Here is a 17,537-nt window from a genome sequence, read left to right on the forward strand (position 1 = left end):
CACAAGAGCAAGGAATGTGCATACCTGGATGGCGGGAAGTAGGAAGGCTCACCTCACTGAAAGAGATGGCGAAGCACCGCTTGACCCACTGCCATATCCTTCTGAAGTTCGATATCCAGGCAGTAGTGGCTGGAGAAAGTGTGCGGTGACTTCCAGGTCGCCGCTCTGCCAATGTCCAAGATTGGCACCCCCGCGAAGAGTGCTGCTGACGTGGACATCGTCCTGGTGGAATGTGCAGTGACCTGATCAGTCAAAGGCCGTCCGGCCTGGTCATGGCAGAATGCAATCGTTGATGAGATCCATCTTGAGATGCTTTGTTTCGTGAGGGACAGGCCCATTCTTGGGCTGCTGTATGTCACGAACAGTTGTGAAGAGTTTCTGAAAGTCTTAGACTTATCTAGGTAGAACCTGAGACATCTTTGAGATCTAAAGAATGTAGAGCCCTTCCTGCTGCGGTTGAAGGGTTCGCAAGAAAGATTGAAGGATTACTGGCCCATTGAGATGAAAGGCTGAGGCACCTTTGGAATGAATTTTGGGTTCGGTCTCAGCACCATGCTAGCCTTCCTGAACTGCATGTGCGGTTCCGAATGGACTAGCAGAAAAACTGCATGTGCGGTTCCTGAATGGACAGAGCTTGGAGCTCGCTCGCTCTTCTGGATAGAAAACCGCCTGTAGCCCACTGACTCTTAGTGGGGATTGTTCACGAGACATACTTTGGGTCAGCTCCGTGTACTGGTTGAACGGATGTTTCATGAGCTTGGTAAGAACCACATTGAGATGCCAGGAGGTGGCAACATCCTTACTGGCGGGAAAGATCTATATAAACGTTTCAGAACTTGCTTAAGCAACCCGCTTGACCATTGCGATGGGCTCGTTTGAATTCTTTTATAACGAGATAGCACTGTTAAATGTACTGTAATGGATAGAGAAGGCAATATTTGCACCAGTGATGTTGAGAAAAGCCTATTGCTGCGGTCGACACCGCAGACACAAAGCGCTTCCCTTTCCAGGAATATGTTCATGTGCTATCCGCACTTGCTCTGGCAAGAATGTCAACAGTCCTGTGGATTATTCCGATTGTGGAACTCTGAACTCAGTCTTGTGTCAGGGGTCAGGCGACCAACCAGAGAGACTTCAGACCCTGATGTCGAACTGCATTATCGATCATAGTAGCAGAGATAGATACTGCCGCCGGTGGATCGGCGGCTACAGGGATAGGTGGTGGAGTTCTGTGAACCAATGTCGCCTCGGCCCAATTGGGGCTATTAAAATCAGAATACAAGGCTCCACCAACCGTGTCTTGAGGACAATGGGAGCATCGGGAATGGTGGAAAGGCCTACGCAAAGACATTGCGCCATGCGGTTGGAAATGCGTTCCCTAGCCAATTACGGAAGTGTGGGCATCCGGCTTTCATTCACGTCGCAATTAGATCCATTTGCGGCGTGTTTTATCTGGAGAAGATGGGGCCAATGATTTGTTGGTCCAGCTCCCTGTTACAATGGTTTCTGCCTGCTGAGCGCATAGGTGAGCCCATTGTTCGTCTTATTCTTGGTAGGCAATCTTGAAGGCCCAGGAAGACCGTCAGCAGTTCAGGCAGATTGATATGTAGTGTCTTCTCCATAGGAGACTACCTTCCGCATTTTGTGACGACGTGAGGAACCGCCGGAAGTAGGAGTGACAAGCCTTGAGACAGTTTTTGAGAGGATATTCCTCATTGTAGGACTCCGGCCATGTGAGGATTCTCTTTTATGTGGCAAGATGACCCTGTAGATTGTAACCACTGCTTCGATAGCGCCTCTTGTAGAGGTCTCGTTCGTAGTTGAGAGCGAGGAACCAGGAGGATACACTATCACTCTCTGATGGGAAAACCTTTGCTGACCGTGTGGCCAGGGTTATACCTAGGAAACTGATGTACCTAGGAAACTGATGTAGTGAGAAGGTTTCAGGACCGATTTTTCCTGATTGAGGATGAGATCCAGCATCGAAACCTGAACAGGCGTTGGGAGACCTGGACACGTCTTTTAAGGATGAAGCCTTGAGCAGGCAGTCCTTCAGATACCGAAGACTTGGTGTCCTAGTTATGTCGCTCCCAGGGAACTGTATTTCGTGAATATGTGTGGTGCAGACTTGAGCTCGAAAGGCAGAACGCGGAACCGTAAATGTCTGCCCACTACTGCAAATCGTAAGTACTTTTAGCGATTCCTGTGAAGTGGGATATGGAAGTAAACGTCCTGTTTGCTGGACCTCATGGATTACCATGCGAAACAACTGCCTCTTTTAGGAGGGTGTTGAAGTCTCTGAAGCCCAAGGTTGGTCTCCTCCTCCTATCTGTTTTCTGGATTTAAAAAGGAAGCGGGAACAAAAAAAACCAGTTCCCTTATGAGGAGGAGGTACTCTCGCTACAGCTCCTTTGAGGAGGAGGAACACTCGCTATAGCTCCTTTCTACAGCATAATCCAGACGTAGATGCAGCTGTATACCTTGATAGCTCCGCTGCCCGTTCCATGAGAAGACAATTTCTCAGAAGATGGGTGCTTGTTTTGCTATTGTCGGCGACTGAAGGCATTGTGGTCTACTCTGGCCTGAAGAGCAGGAAGATTGGAATTGATAATTTCCTTTGAGGGAAGACCTTCTTCTTCCTCCCGTTGTACTAAAGGACTGGTTCATATACTGAAGAGTGTCCAAAGCTCTCGCATTGTCTGTTTCGTTAACTTTTCGTGCCAATAGTGACTGGCCCTCATCTGGCCCGTCCACAAACGTAGTTTGCACCTCAGGACGGAAAGGGCCCTCCTTGGATCCGCAAGACTGCAGGTCCAGCCACTTGCGGAACCCTGTCATAGCGATATTCCTCGCGCAGTCTATGGTTTGACGCCAATGCCTCGCCTCAGCAGAATCCACCTAACTTCCTCTTCGGATGAGTCTGGTAATTCCGGCTGGTATGGGGCCAGTGTGCCCACAATGTTCCATGCTAGCGTACCAAGAGCGCTAGAACGTTCACAGAGGAAAACCTGTTCGTAAGGTTGTCCACTCTTAGACCCTCCTTATCAGGAGGAGGTGACAACGGGGCCGAAGGATCCCTGGAGTTTTTCTAGGCCGCCTGTGGCACTACGGAGTCCGGCTTAGAAAGTTCCTGTTAAGCACGCCGGTGCTGTATCTGGCGCCTTATACTTCTTCTCCAACAGAGGGATCACCAGTGATACAGAGGAGGGGTACTACCGGACCCTTACCTCTTCTGACTATAGGTAATGGATAACCCGTATCGATCTTACTGCCTTCTTGTAGGGTTCTTTGAAGACGTACAAGAAGCAGGCCTGTTCTTGAGAGGTCATGGAGATCTTAAAACGTTGAGCAGCTCTCCATACCACCTTAGAAGAGATTCCAGAGTGGTGGAGTTCCTTCTTCGTCGATGAATCCGTCGACGAGGTAGCCGTCATAGACTATGCCATCGTAGACGCGCAGTCATAGATGACCATACCTCCTTAAAAGAGATGACAGACTCGGTGGATCTCCTCCTTCGTTGACGAGCTCGTCGACAAGATGTCCGTCAGAGAGTATGCCGTCGTAGACGAGCAGTCATAGATGAGGCCGTCGTAGACTACTCGTAGACAAGGCCGTCGACGCCGTCGTAGACTAGCCTTCGTAGCTGAGTCCGTCGTAGATGAGGTCATCATAGACTAGACCATCCTAGACGAGGCTATCGTAGACGAGTCCCTCGTAGACTAGGCCATCGTAGACGAGGTCCACGTAGACGAGGCCCGCGTAGATGAGGCCATCTTAGGCTAGGCCATCTTAGAGAAGGCCCTGGTCGACCAGACAGGCTGTCATAGACGATGTCTTCAATGACTATGCCGCCGTAGACGAGTCCTCGAAGATGAGCCTACGTAGATGAGGCTATCGTCGATACCGTAGACAGGGCGTCGTAGGCGAGCAGTCGACTCCTTAGACTAGCCCTTGTAGACGAGGCCGTCATGGACTAGGCCGTCGTAGACTAGGACATCGTAGACTAGGCCATCGAGCACTAGGCCTTCGTAGACAACTAGGCCATCGATCATTAGGCCTCCATAGAGTAGGCCAGTAGACTAGGACATCGTAGACTATAGATTAGGCCATTGTAGACTAGGTCCTCATAGAATAGGCACTGTAGACTAGGCCCTGTAGACGCTGTAGACAGGCTGCCGTGGACGGGCTGCCGTAGACAGGCTGTCATAGACGCGCCCACTAAAATGCGTCTTCGTAGATGAGGCCATGCGCCTTCATAGATGAGGCCATCATCGTAGATGAGGCCATCATCGAAACCGTAGACAGGCCGTAGACATGCCGATTAGTCTTCGAGATGAAGCCCTCATTGATACCGTAGACAGGCCTTCGTTCCGAGAGGCTGTCGTCGATGGTTGCGTCGGCGACGTCGATGGTCTCGTCGTCGACGGCGATGGTCTTGACGTCGACGGTCTCGCCGTCGACTGCCTCGTCCTCGACGGTCCTCGCTGACTTAGACTGCCTGGTCGTCGACGGCCCTCGACGGTCCTCGCCGTCGACGGTCCTCGCCGTCGTCGACGGTCCTCGCCGTCGTCGACGGTGCTCGTCGTCGACGGTCCTCGCCGTCGTCGACGGTCCTCGCCGTCGTCGACGGTTTTGAAGTCGACGTCCATGGTGTCGTCGACGGCCTCGTCGTCGACGTCGATGTCCTCGTCGACGACGCTCCAATCGTCGACGTCTATGGTCTCGTCGTCGACGTCATCGTCGACGCTGTCGTCGTTGTCGACGCTCACATTGCAATGATGATGGTTTTGACGTCGATGGCTGCTTAGGCTGTACCTCAGGAGGTATAGACGACGCCTTTCTGAACGATCCTATGACCAGAGGAGGGGATATAGACGGCTCATACGTCGTCTATGTTGTCCGATAATTCTCCAAAGCAAGTCCTTTACTCTCCTTTCCCACAGAGTGGGGAGATCCTTGAAGGACTGCGCCCGGAAGACCCTTGAGCGGTCTTTTTTGGGGCCTTCTCAGGATGGTACCCTGAGGAATGAGTCTGAGGAGATTCTCTGTTGAGGTCTCCTGGACTTTGAGGGCAACACCTCATCGCAGTAACTGGAGAAATAAATAACCTCCTTTCTGGCCTTAACCATATTAACAGCCTCTGTTCACGACCCTTCAAAAGTCACTTGAAAAAGCAACATACCTTGTAGCCTTTGGTCTGTGAGTGTGAGGAACCGAGCAGAGCCACCTCTTGGAACAAGAAGTGCAGGCTCCAAACAGAATTCTTCCGTTCTTTCCCTTGTTAAACCTTCTTTAAAGAAAGTATTTGAAGATACAGAATGTATTTGAAGATAATCCATAGTAGAAAAGCCAAATTAAGTGAAAAAAACACAGAATCTGAGCAGAGCTCAGAGGAGACTCCCTTAGCACAACGTGCGGTAGAAAATCTGAGGGACTGAGGCTCCTCCCAGGAAGGTTCTAGAGGGAGGTCGGAGCTGATTGGCTGACTGGGAGAGTTTGGTCCTTTTTACATAAGGACTAAGAAAGGCTACTAAGGGGAGGCCCTTAGGCCTATTTTCTCTATGTATGTCTATAGGACATTACTTTTTTATGTACCGGAGGCTCCCGTCTCGACGACGGGGAATGATTCAGGCATGTGAATCCATGAAAGACACCCCTAATACTGGATAATCAGGTTGCCCAGCTCAATCTCTAGGCATGAAGGTGTAAAGTCTGGAGGTGGGGGTGTAGAACCTGCCCCTCCATCTGGGAGAGGAGATCTGCCCTGTGAGGGAGACGGAGCAGAGGGCACGAGGAGAGGTGGAGAAGATCTGTATACCACACCCTTCTTGGCCAATCCGGGGCGAACAATATGACTCCCCGTCTTGGCGTATCTTCCTCAGAACCCGAGGAATCAAAGGTATGGGAGGAAACGCGTAGAGGAGTTGCGAGTCCCAACTCAACTGAAACACGTCCCCCAAGGCTCCCGGCATCGGAAACTGGAGGCTGCAGAAAGACGGGCAGTGAGCATTCTCGCGAGTGGCGAACAGGTCTACCTGAGGAGTCCCCCACGTCTGAAAGACGTGGCGAACTACCTCTGGATGAAGCCTCCACTCGTGGTCAGCGGAGAACTGCCGACTGAGACTGTCTGCACGAACGTTCAGAACTCCGGCCAGATGATTTGCCATCAGACAAATCTGATGGCCCTGAACCAACGACAGAGACGCAGAGCCTCTCTGCAGAGACACTGCGACCCCACTCCTCCCTGCTTGTTGACATACCACATCGCAGTCGTGTTGTCCGTCAGGCCCTGAACTGACTGACCGCGAAGGGAAGGGAGGAAGGCCTTGAGTGCCAGACGTATCGCCCGCAACGCCAGAAGGTTGATGTGAAGCAACCTTTCCTCTGGAGACCAAAAACCCTTGATCTCCAGATACCCCAGATGTGCACCCCACCCTAGAGTGGATGCATCCGCTATCACTGTGGCCACCGATGGAGGTAGTTGAAAAGGCTTTCCTTGTGACAGATTGCCTTCCACGCTCCACCAAGACGGATCCGCCGCAGCTTCTCTGGAGATACTCACTGACTCCCTGAGATCTCCGTTGTGCTGATACCACTGCCTGCGGAGGCACCACTGGAGTGCCCTCATATGCCAGCGTGCATGGTTGACCAGCAGAATGCAAGAAGCCATCAGACCGAGCAGACGAAGGACTTTCAGGACTGGAACGACCGCTCCATTGTAAAATAAAGGAATAATTTCCTGTATGTCGCGAATCCTTTTAGGAGGAGGGAATGCACGACTCACAGTAGTGTCCAGTACCGCACCTATGAACAGGTTGTGCTGGGAGGGCACCAGGTGAGATTTGGGTACATTTATCGAAAAACCCAAACTGTGCAACAACTGAGTTGTCTCTTGCAGATGATGGAGCACTATCTCTGGAGATTCTGCTTTGATCAGCCAATCGTCCAAATACGGGAATACTGGTATCCCTGACCTTCTGAGATGTGTAGCCACCACAGCCATCACCTTGGTGAAAACTCGAGGTGCAGTAGTAAGACCAAAGCGAAGGACCGCAAACTGGTAGTGTTGCGACCAACCGTGAAACGGAGATACTTTCTGTGCGACTTCAGGATTGGGATATAAAAATACGCATCCTGCAAGTCGATTGACACCATCCAGTCTTCTTCCAGCAGCGCTTGAAGAACCTGCGCAAGAGTGAGCATCTTGAACTTCTCCTGCTTTAGGTAGAGGTTCAAGATCCTGAGATCCAGGATTGGACGAAGTCTGCCATCCTTCTTGGGGATCAGGAAATAACAGGAGTAGCATCCCTGACCCCTTTCCTGCTCTGGAACCACCTCTATCGCACCTTTTCTGAACAGTGCCAGGACTTCTTCCTGCAGGAGAAGCAGGTGGTCCTCCGAACAATAACCCTGGCAAGGAGGGTAATTTGGGGGAAACTCCCGAAACGGAAGAGCATACCCATTCTCCACGAGATTGAGAACCCAAAGATCTGATGTAATCAATTCCCAATTTCGCAGAAAATGGCTAAGCCGGCCCCCCACTGGGCCCACATGATCCGGAATGGCGGATCTAGGGCTGCTTTGCTGCGGTGGTAGAGGGCTGGGAAGAGGAGGAGGAGAATGCTTGACGACCTCTAGGACGAGCCCTTTGCCTGCCTCTGTACGACTTGTACAGCGTATTTTGCTGCTGCTGCGGAGATGGTTTGTAGGTTCGAAAGGAAGACCTGCCAAATCCTCTGAAACGCCTACCAGGAGTACCCCTGGACTGAAGACCTAATGATTTTGCAGTAGCCCTGCTGTCTTTAAAACGTTCTAAAGCAGCGTCAGCCTTCTTGCCAAACAATCATGACCCATCAAAGGGCAAATCCATCAATGCAGACTGAACATCTGCAGAAAATTCTGATGACTTGAACCATGCAGCTCTCCTAGTGGCCACCGAAGAGCCCATGACTCTCGCCACCGAATCAGCCGTGTCCAGCCCACTCTGAATTACTTGCCTCGCAGCAGCCCGAGTGTCCAAAATTACTTCCTGAAAGTCCTTTCTATCCTCTTCAGGAAATTTTGGCACTAACTCCTTCACGGAATCCATCAAGGCATGGATGTATCGTCCCATCAGGCAAGTTGCATTAGTAGAACGCCATGCTGGCTGAGGAGAAGACCTCCTTGGCCGCCTGATCTTGCTTTCTCGACTCTTTTTCCCCAGGAATCTGCGGAAAAGCACCCGCAGACTTTTTTGAGTAGGCGCCACTCTATATCTCTTAGCAACCGCCCTTGACACGGCAGGGGCTGTCAGAGGTTTCTTCTACACTTCATAAATAGGTTCTACCAAAGCATCATTGAATGGAAGCATTGGTTCTATCACAGAGGAAGGTGAATGAAGGACCTCCGTAAGAAGATTAGATTTGTATTCAGCGGTGGGCAGATTAATATTCAGCAAGTCCGCCGCCTTCTTTATAACGACATGGTAAGGAGTCACATCCCTTGAGGGTACATCAGAGACAGAGGCCAAATCCCATTCAGGAGATAGTTCCAGGCCACTAGCCTCCCTCAGGTCATCAAAAGGATCCTCTGAATCCTGTAGCTCACCTTCCTCCAAGCCTTCATCCCGATACCTCTCCTCCTCCATAAGCCTCCGGGCTTCACGCCTCGATCTCTCCTTCATAAATGAAGCCGACGGATCTATGAACGACTCCGCCGGAGTCGGTGCCGAAGTCGGACGAGACATCTTAACCCGAGGTCGAACCGGATTCGGCATCAGAGTCGATGGAATCGGCATCGACGGAATCAGCGGCGCCGGAAAATGCCAATGCGGTGCTGGAGCCGGCATGAAAGGCATAAAGGGCACAGGAGCATAAGCCTGGGGAACACCCAGGTTAAAAGCCTAAGGACCCGTGGGACCAACCAGTGCACCAGAGGGGTACATTACCCTAGAGTAAACGCCATACATGGCATTCAGGAACTGCGTTGGATCCTGACCTGGAGCCGGAAAGGCTGGATAAGAGCCCCCGGGTTGCTCTCGAGGGAGCGGAGTCTTCACGACGTCGACCAGAAAGGGTTTTTCAAAGGAGCTTTCTCCAACACACTGTCTTCTTTGTCACCCGCGTCTAGGTAACTCTACGTTGCGGAGGTCTGCAGTCGCATTGCAGATTTCAACAGTGGGCCCTGAGATGAAGGGTACCCCAAAACAACTCCACTTTTGCCTTCTCAAAATAAAAGATATTTTAAATAGTAGTAGATTGCATCTATATAGGCTGCACCTTCATAGCGGACACGTTATGCTCTGGCTGTCACTAAGCAACGTCTTTCTAACCACTGAGACAAACAGATGTTGCTAGTGGTTTAATATGACAAATATTCAGACACCATTATTCTAATTTTAACAGTGACAATTCATTTTGTTACTGCCTTGAAAAAACTAATTGGCTGATCTGCTAGAGCGAAACATGTGTCAGTTGAGCTTGAGCATAATTATATACATCATATTATATACATTATATAGCAAAACAGCGCTTTCTGTATAGCTAGCCTCCACGGCGTGACTGAAGGTGCCATTCACTCGGCATTCAGAAACACCATCAACGGGCTTTGCCAATGCTTTTTTATTTTATTTTTGTGACGTCAAAATCAGTCCTGCATTACGCCGTCTCCAATGGACAATGCAACTCTTCCAAGAGGAGCACGTGATTGGAGCCCCTAAGCACACCCCTAGCCCCCCAATGCACCAGCCCCCAAACACACTCCTAGCCCCCCTGCAGAAGTCCCAAGCACACTTAGGGACCCCCCCCCTCCATGCAGGAGCCCCCAAGCACGCTCCCATAAGCCCCACTCTCCCACGCAGGAGCTTCCCAAGCACACCCCTAGCCCCCCTTTTATTTATTTATTGGATTTGTAGGGCGCTGCTGCTACCCAAAAAGGGTTTCCCGGCGCCATGGCAGACAGAAAGCAGAAATCAGGCAAAACGAATGGAATTATTGATCAAATAGCCAAGTCTTTAGCCTTTTCACCACCTTACACCAGCCCCCAAGAACACTCCTCCTCCATGAGGGAGCCCCAAGCACACTTCTAGACCCCCCCCCTCCTCCGTGCACTCTCTCCCATGCAGGAGCCCCCCCAGCGCACTCTCCCATGCAGAAGCCCCCCCCCCCAGCACACTCTCCCAAGCAGGAGCCCCCCCAGCACGCTCTCCCATGCAGGAGCCCCCCCCCAGCACGCTCTCCCATGCAGGAGCCCCCCCCAGCACACTCTCCCATGCAGGAGCCCCCCCCAGCACACTCTCCCATGCAGGAGCCCCCCCAGCACACTCTCCCATGCAGGAGCCCCCCCCCAGCACACTCTCCCATGCAGGAGCCCCCCCCAGCACACTCTCCCATGCAGGAGCCCCCCCAGCACACTCTCCCATGCAGGAGCCCCCCCCAGCACACTCTCCCATGCAGGAGCCCCCCCCCCAGCACACTCTCCCATGCAGGAGCCCCCCCCAGCACACACTCCCATGCAGGAGCCCCCCCAGCACACTCTCCCATGCAGGAGCCCCCCCCCCCAGCACACTCTCCCACGCAGGAGCCCCCCCAGCACACACTCCCATGCAGGAGCCCCCCCAGCACACACTCCCATGCAGGAGCCCCCCCCCAGCACACTCCCATGCAGGAGCCCCCCCAAGCACACTCTCCCATGCAGGAGCCCCCCCCAGCACACTCTCCCATGCAGGAGCCCCCCCAAGCACACTCTCCCATGCAGGAGCCCCCCCAAGCACACTCTCCCATGCAGGAGCCCCCCCCCCAGCACGCTCTCCCATGCAGGAGCCCCCCCAGCACGCTCTCCCATGCAGGAGCCCCCCCCAGCACACTCTCCCATGCAGGAGCCCCCCCCCCCAGCACGCTCTCCCATGCAGGAGCCCCCCCCAGCACACTCTCCCATGCAGGAGCCCCCCCCAGCACACTCTCCCATGCAGGAGCCCCCCCAGCACACTCTCCCATGCAGGAGCCCCCCCCAGCACACTCTCCCATGCAGGAGCCCCCCCCCAGCACACTCTCCCACGCAGGAGCCCCCCCAGCACACTCTCCCACGCAGGAGCCCCCCCCAGCACACTCTCCCATGCAGGAGCCCCCCCCAGCACACTCTCCCATGCAGGAGCCCCCCCCCCAGCACACTCTCCCATGCAGGAGCCCCCCCCAGCACACTCTCCCATGCAGGAGCCCCCCCCAGCACACTCTCCCATGCAGGAGCCCCCCCAGCACACTCTCCCATGCAGGAGCCCCCCCAGCACACTCTCCCATGCAGGAGCCCCCCCCAGCACACTCTCCCATGCAGGAGCCCCCCCAGCACACTCTCCCATGCAGGAGCCCCCCCCAGCACACTCTCCCATGCAGGAGCCCCCCCCCCCCAGCACACTCTCCCACGCAGGAGCCCCCCCAGCACACACTCCCATGCAGGAGCCCCCCCAGCACACTCTCCCATGCAGGAGCCCCCCCAGCACACTCTCCCATGCAGGAGCCCCCCCCCAGCACACTCCCATGCAGGAGCCCCCCCAAGCACACTCTCCCATGCAGGAGCCCCCCCCAGCACACTCTCCCATGCAGGAGCCCCCCCAAGCACACTCTCCCATGCAGGAGCCCCCCCAAGCACACTCTCCCATGCAGGAGCCCCCCCCCCCAGCACGCTCTCCCATGCAGGAGCCCCCCCAGCACGCTCTCCCATGCAGGAGCCCCCCCCAGCACACTCTCCCATGCAGGAGCCGCCCCCCCCAGCACACTCTCCCATGCAGGAGCCCCCCCCCCCAGCACGCTCTCCCATGCAGGAGCCCCCCCCCCAGCACGCTCTCCCATGCAGGAGCCCCCCCAGCACACTCTCCCATGCAGGAGCCCCCCCAGCACACTCTCCCATGCAGGAGCCGCCCCCCCCCCAGCACACTCTCCCATGCAGGAGCCCCCCCCCAGCACGCTCTCCCATGCAGGAGCCCCCCCAGCACGCTCTCCCATGCAGGAGCCCCCCCAGCACACTCTCCCATGCAGGAGCCGCCCCCCCCCCAGCACACTCTCCCATGCAGGAGCCCCCCCCCAGCACGCTCTCCCATGCAGGAGCCCCCCCCAGCACGCTCTCCCATGCAGGAGCCCCCCAGCACGCTCTCCCATGCAGGAGCCCCCCCCCCCAGCACACTCTCCCATGCAGGAGCCCCCCCCCAGCACGCTCTCCCATGCAGGAGCCCCCCCAAGCACACTCTCCCATGCAGGAGCCCCCCCAGCACACTCTCCCATGCAGGAGCCCCCCCAAGCACACTCTCCCATGCAGGAGCCCCCCCCAGCACACTCTCCCATGCAGGAGCCCCCCCAAGCACACTCTCCCATGCAGGAGCCCCCCCCCAGCACACTCTCCCATGCAGGAGCCCCCCCCAGCACACTCTCCCATGCAGGAGCCCCCCCAAGCACACTCTCCCATGCAGGAGCCCCCCCAAGCACACTCTCCCATGCAGGAGCCCCCCCCAGCACACTCTCCCATGCAGGAGCCCCCCCAAGCACACTCTCCCATGCAGGAGCCCCCCCCCCCCCAGCACACACTCCCATGCAGGAGCCCCCCCAAGCACACTCTCCCATGCAGGAGCCCCCCCAGCACACTCTCCCATGCAGGAGCCCCCCCAGCACACTCTCCCATGCAGGAGCCGCCCCCCCCCCAGCACACTCTCCCATGCAGGAGCCCCCCCCCCAGCACGCTCTCCCATGCAGGAGCCCCCCCAGCACACTCTCCCATGCAGGAGCCCCCCCAAGCACACTCTCCCATGCAGGAGCCCCCCCAAGCACACTCTCCCATGCAGGAGCCCCCCCCCCAGCACGCTCTCCCATGCAGGAGCCCCCCCAGCACACTCTCCCATGCAGGAGCCCCCCCAGCACGCTCTCCCATGCAGGAGCCCCCCCAGCACACTCTCCCATGCAGGAGCCCCCCCAGCACACTCTCCCATGCAGGAGCCCCCCCAGCACACTCTCCCATGCAGGAGCCGCCCCCCCCCCAGCACACTCTCCCATGCAGGAGCCCCCCCCCCAGCACGCTCTCCCATGCAGGAGCCCCCCCAGCACGCTCTCCCATGCAGGAGCCCCCCCAGCACACTCTCCCATGCAGGAGCCCCCCCAGCACACTCTCCCATGCAGGAGCCCCCCCAGCACGCTCTCCCATGCAGGAGCCCCCCCCCAGCACGCTCTCCCATGCAGGAGCCGCCCCCCCCCCCCAGCACACACTCCCATGCAGGAGCCCCCCCAGCACACTCACACATGCAGGAGCCCCCCCAGCACACACTCCCATGCAGGAGCCCCCCCCAGCACACTCCCATGCAGGAGCCCCCCCCAGCACACTCTCCCATGCAGGAGCCCCCCCCAGCACACACTCCCATGCAGGAGCCCCCCCAGCACACACTCCCATGCAGGAGCCCCCCCCAGCACACTCCCACGCAGGAGCCCCCCCAGCACACTCCCATGCAGGAGCCCCCCCAAGCACACTCTCCCATGCAGGAGCCCCCCCCAGCACACTCTCCCATGCAGGAGCCCCCCCAAGCACACTCTCCCATGCAGGAGCCCCCCCCAGCACACTCTCCCATGCAGGAGCCCCCCCAAGCACACTCTCCCATGCAGGAGCCCCCCCAAGCACACTCCCATGCAGGAGCCCCCCCCCCAGCACACTCTCCCATGCAGGAGCCCCCCCCCCCAGCACACTCTCCCATGCAGGAGCCCCCCCCCCAGCACGCTCTCCCATGCAGGAGCCCCCCCAGCACGCTCTCCCATGCAGGAGCCCCCCCAGCACACTCTCCCATGCAGGAGCCGCCCCCCCCCCCCAGCACACTCTCCCATGCAGGAGCCCCCCCAGCACGCTCTCCCATGCAGGAGCCCCCCCAGCACGCTCTCCCATGCAGGAGCCCCCCCAGCACGCTCTCCCATGCAGGAGCCCCCCCAGCACACACTCCCATGCAGGAGCCCCCCCAGCACACTCTCCCATGCAGGAGCCCCCCCAGCACACACTCATGCAGAAGCCCCCCCAGCACACACTCCCATGCAGAAGCCCCCCCAGCACACTCTCCCATGCAGGAGCCCCCCCCAGCACACTCTCCCATGCAGGAGCCCCCCCCAGCACACTCTCCCATGCAGGAGCCCCCCCCCCAGCACGCTCTCCCATGCAGGAGCCCCCCCAGCACACTCTCCCATGCAGGAGCCCCCCCAGCACACTCTCCCATGCAGGAGCCCCCCCCCAGCACACTCATGCAGAAGCCCCCCCAGCACACACTGCCATGCAGGAGCCCCCCCCAGCACACTCTCCCATGCAGGAGCCCCCCCCAGCACACTCTCCCATGCAGGAGCCCCCCCCCCCAGCACGCTCTCCCATGCAGGAGCCCCCCCCAGCACACTCCCCCATGCAGGAGCCCCCCCCAGCACACTCTCCCACGCAGGAGCCCCCCCCAGCACACTCTCCCATGCAGGAGCCCCCCCCAGCACACTCTCCCATGCAGGAGCCCCCCCCCCCCCAGCACACTCTCCCACGCAGGAGCCCCCCCAGCACACACTCCCATGCAGGAGCCGCCCCCCCCCCAGCACACTCTCCCATGCAGGAGCCCCCCCAGCACACTCTCCCATGCAGGAGCCCCCCCAGCACACACTCCCATGCAGGAGCCCCCCCCCCAGCACGCTCTCCCATGCAGGAGCCCCCCCAGCACACTCTCCCATGCAGGAGCCCCCCCCAGCACACTCTCCCACGCAGGAGCCCCCCCCAGCACACTCTCCCATGCAGGAGCCCCCCCAGCACACTCTCCCATGCAGGAGCCCCCCCAGCACACTCTCCCATGCAGGAGCCCCCCCCCAGCACACTCTCCCACGCAGGAGCCCCCCCCAGCACACACTCCCATGCAGGAGCCCCCCCCAGCACACTCTCCCATGCAGGAGCCCCCCCCAGCACACACTCCCATGCAGGAGCCCCCCCAGCACACTCTCCCATGCAGGAGCCCCCCCAGCACACACTCCCATGCAGGAGCCCCCCCCCAAGCTCACTCTCCCATGCAGGAGCCCACCTGTGGCCGTTGAACACCTTGCTGCTCTCCTTCTCGATCTGGAAGGGCCGCTCTCGCTGCACCGGCTGCAGGATGAAGAGGACATGGAGGTTAGCGCAGAGAAGACACAGCCAGCTGATATAGGAACAACAGGCGCCAGAGAAGCACCTGAAAGCACCCCAGGGACCCTGGCAACAAGGGAGAAACCGGGCAAGAGGACCCCGTAAAGGGTCCCCCACTAGGGGGGTGGATGATGCCAAGAGGGGTCTTGTGTGACAGACGGAGGGCCCCAGCAGGCAGACCCTGGGGGTGTAGGTGGTAGTTGAGACCACCCTTGTGCTCAAGCAGAGGGAGCTAATAGGACCCCTTTCAACGAAGAGGGCAGCAGGGAACCCCCCCCCCCCACCCTTCAACCAAAGGAAACAACCAGCTCCGGATCTCCAGCACGGGGAGCCTGTTGGGAGACCCCCAGAAAAATGAAAGAGCAATAAATCGCCAATGACAGCCTGCAGTAGGACACCCCCACACAAAGCAGCAGAGAGCTCCAGGGCCCTACACCATGAAGGGAGCTAGCAGGCCCAGCTCCAGCAACGTAGGAAGCTAGCGAAGGCCACCATAAAAGGGGAGGGACCTGGCCGGTGGGCTACCAGAGGGTGCAAGGCAGCAGGTCAGCAGGTGACGCCTTCAGGGGAGGGGAAGCACCTGCCAGAATGGCCAAGTTTATTTTTAACTCTAGCTTCTCGTTTTGCATGTATTTTAAATGAGGGGAAAAAAATCAGAAAGTGCTATCCCTAGTTAAGTGCAGCAGAGCCTTTGAGCTGCCAGGAAGCATGTGTCAGCCATGAATCTTTCAAACAGACTTAAGTGAGGTTTTCTCTCTGCCAAGAACAGCAGTCGGAGGCCTCGGCAACAGTTCCCGGCAAGGGGCCACTGACGCCAGGCCAGGAGCTTCTTCTGCAGCAGTGCGGAGTGGCTAAACCGCTGCAGTCTCAAGCACTACTGCAACCAAGCTGCAGAAACACTGTCTAATGCAGAAGGGCTACTGGCACCAAGACACACTGCAGTATCCACCACTGACCAACTACTCTGATGCAACACCGCCACCTCACGAGCGACACTGGCACCGAGCAGCGGCTGCAGACCCAACCACCCCTGCACAAACACCGTGTGTCTAATGGACAGGGGTTACTGGCACCAAGACGCGCTGCAGTCCCCACCGCTGCTCAAGCACTCTACTGCAGCCCCACCTCAAACATTGGCACGAGCAACGGCTGCACTCCCCACCGCTGCTCAACGACACTACTGCAGCACCGATGCATAAATAATGAGTCTCAAATTGTCAGGGGGCTACAGGCACCAAGAAAGTCTCAGTGTTGTAGCAGACAGACGCCGCCTTGACGTTGCTGTAGTACTGATCCGTCCTAGCAACCGAGATGCAGCACCAGCACAACTGTACGGCACAAGGAGTGGAGTCCCTGTAGGGGCCACAGACATCTAACCACAGTGGGTCCACCAGCAGCTGGCTAATGGCCCACAGAAGCAACCACTGCCTGGCCATGTACTAACCCAGCGACACACTGCTAAGCATGAGCAGCAATTGAAAATCAATTCTACACGGGTGGACCATGTCGCTGTGGACCCACCCAGCCTCAGTAACAGCATCGCAACAGGGCTGCGTATTGTACATGCCAGCCACACCACTGTGATGCCAGCCAGCCCCACTGTTGCAGTGTCTGTGGCACTAATGCACTCTAACGTGACAGCCAAGCACCCTCACTGCCACACCACCTGCGCCATGCTGCCAGGGTGCTGAGGCAACAAAACCAGGGCAGACTCCTTTAGCACGAGTTTTATTGCAATCATCTAGCCACTCTTCACCTCTTGACACCGCCAGCCACTCTCCAGTAGCACCACCAAGCCGTGCTGCAGCAGCAGAAGCAAGCATCTGACCATACTGCTACACAAGTAAGCCAAAAACAGCCAGCTATCTAAAACAAATTCAACACATGGCCAAGCTACTGAAAAGCCACACCTCTGCAGCACGGGCTCAGACACTGCTGCAACCCAGCAGCACTTACCTATGTAACTGCAATACCAACCAGCCAAGAGCTGCAGCAATAATATCACCAAACGCGCTGCGGCAGCAACAAATCACCCAGACAATCTTCTGCGGCTGCAACAGTATCACCCAGACAACCTGCTGCGGCAGCAACAGTATCACCCAGACACCCTGCAGCGGAAGCAACAGTATCACCCAGACAACCTGCTGCGGCAGCAACAGTATCACCCAGACAACCTGCTGCGGCAGCAACAGTATCACCCAGACAACCTGCTGCGGCAGCAACAGTATCACCCAGACAACCTGCTGCGGCAGCAACAGTATCACCCAGACAACCTGCAGCGGCAGCAACAGTATCACCCAGACAACCTTCTGCAGCAGCAACAGTATCACCCAGACAACCTTCTGCAGCAGCAACAGTATCACCCAGACAACCTGCAGCGGCAGCAACAGTATCACCCA

General features: G+C 57.2%; 1 protein-coding gene across 1 annotated transcript in view; it reads right to left on the reverse strand.

The window, feature by feature from the left end:
* The window catches only part of WDR18 (WD repeat domain 18), a 92,539-nt gene that overhangs the window by 38,830 nt on the left and 36,172 nt on the right, over positions 1-17,537 (reverse strand). The window contains exon 6 of the mRNA XM_078671295.1: positions 15,038-15,102. Coding sequence (XP_078527421.1) covers positions 15,038-15,102 — 65 coding nt within the window. The remainder of the gene's footprint in view (positions 1-15,037; positions 15,103-17,537) is intronic.

The sequence above is a fragment of the Lissotriton helveticus genome, chromosome 12 (genome assembly GCF_964261635.1).
Source record: "Lissotriton helveticus chromosome 12, aLisHel1.1, whole genome shotgun sequence".
Classification (NCBI taxonomy): Eukaryota; Metazoa; Chordata; class Amphibia; order Caudata; family Salamandridae; genus Lissotriton; species Lissotriton helveticus.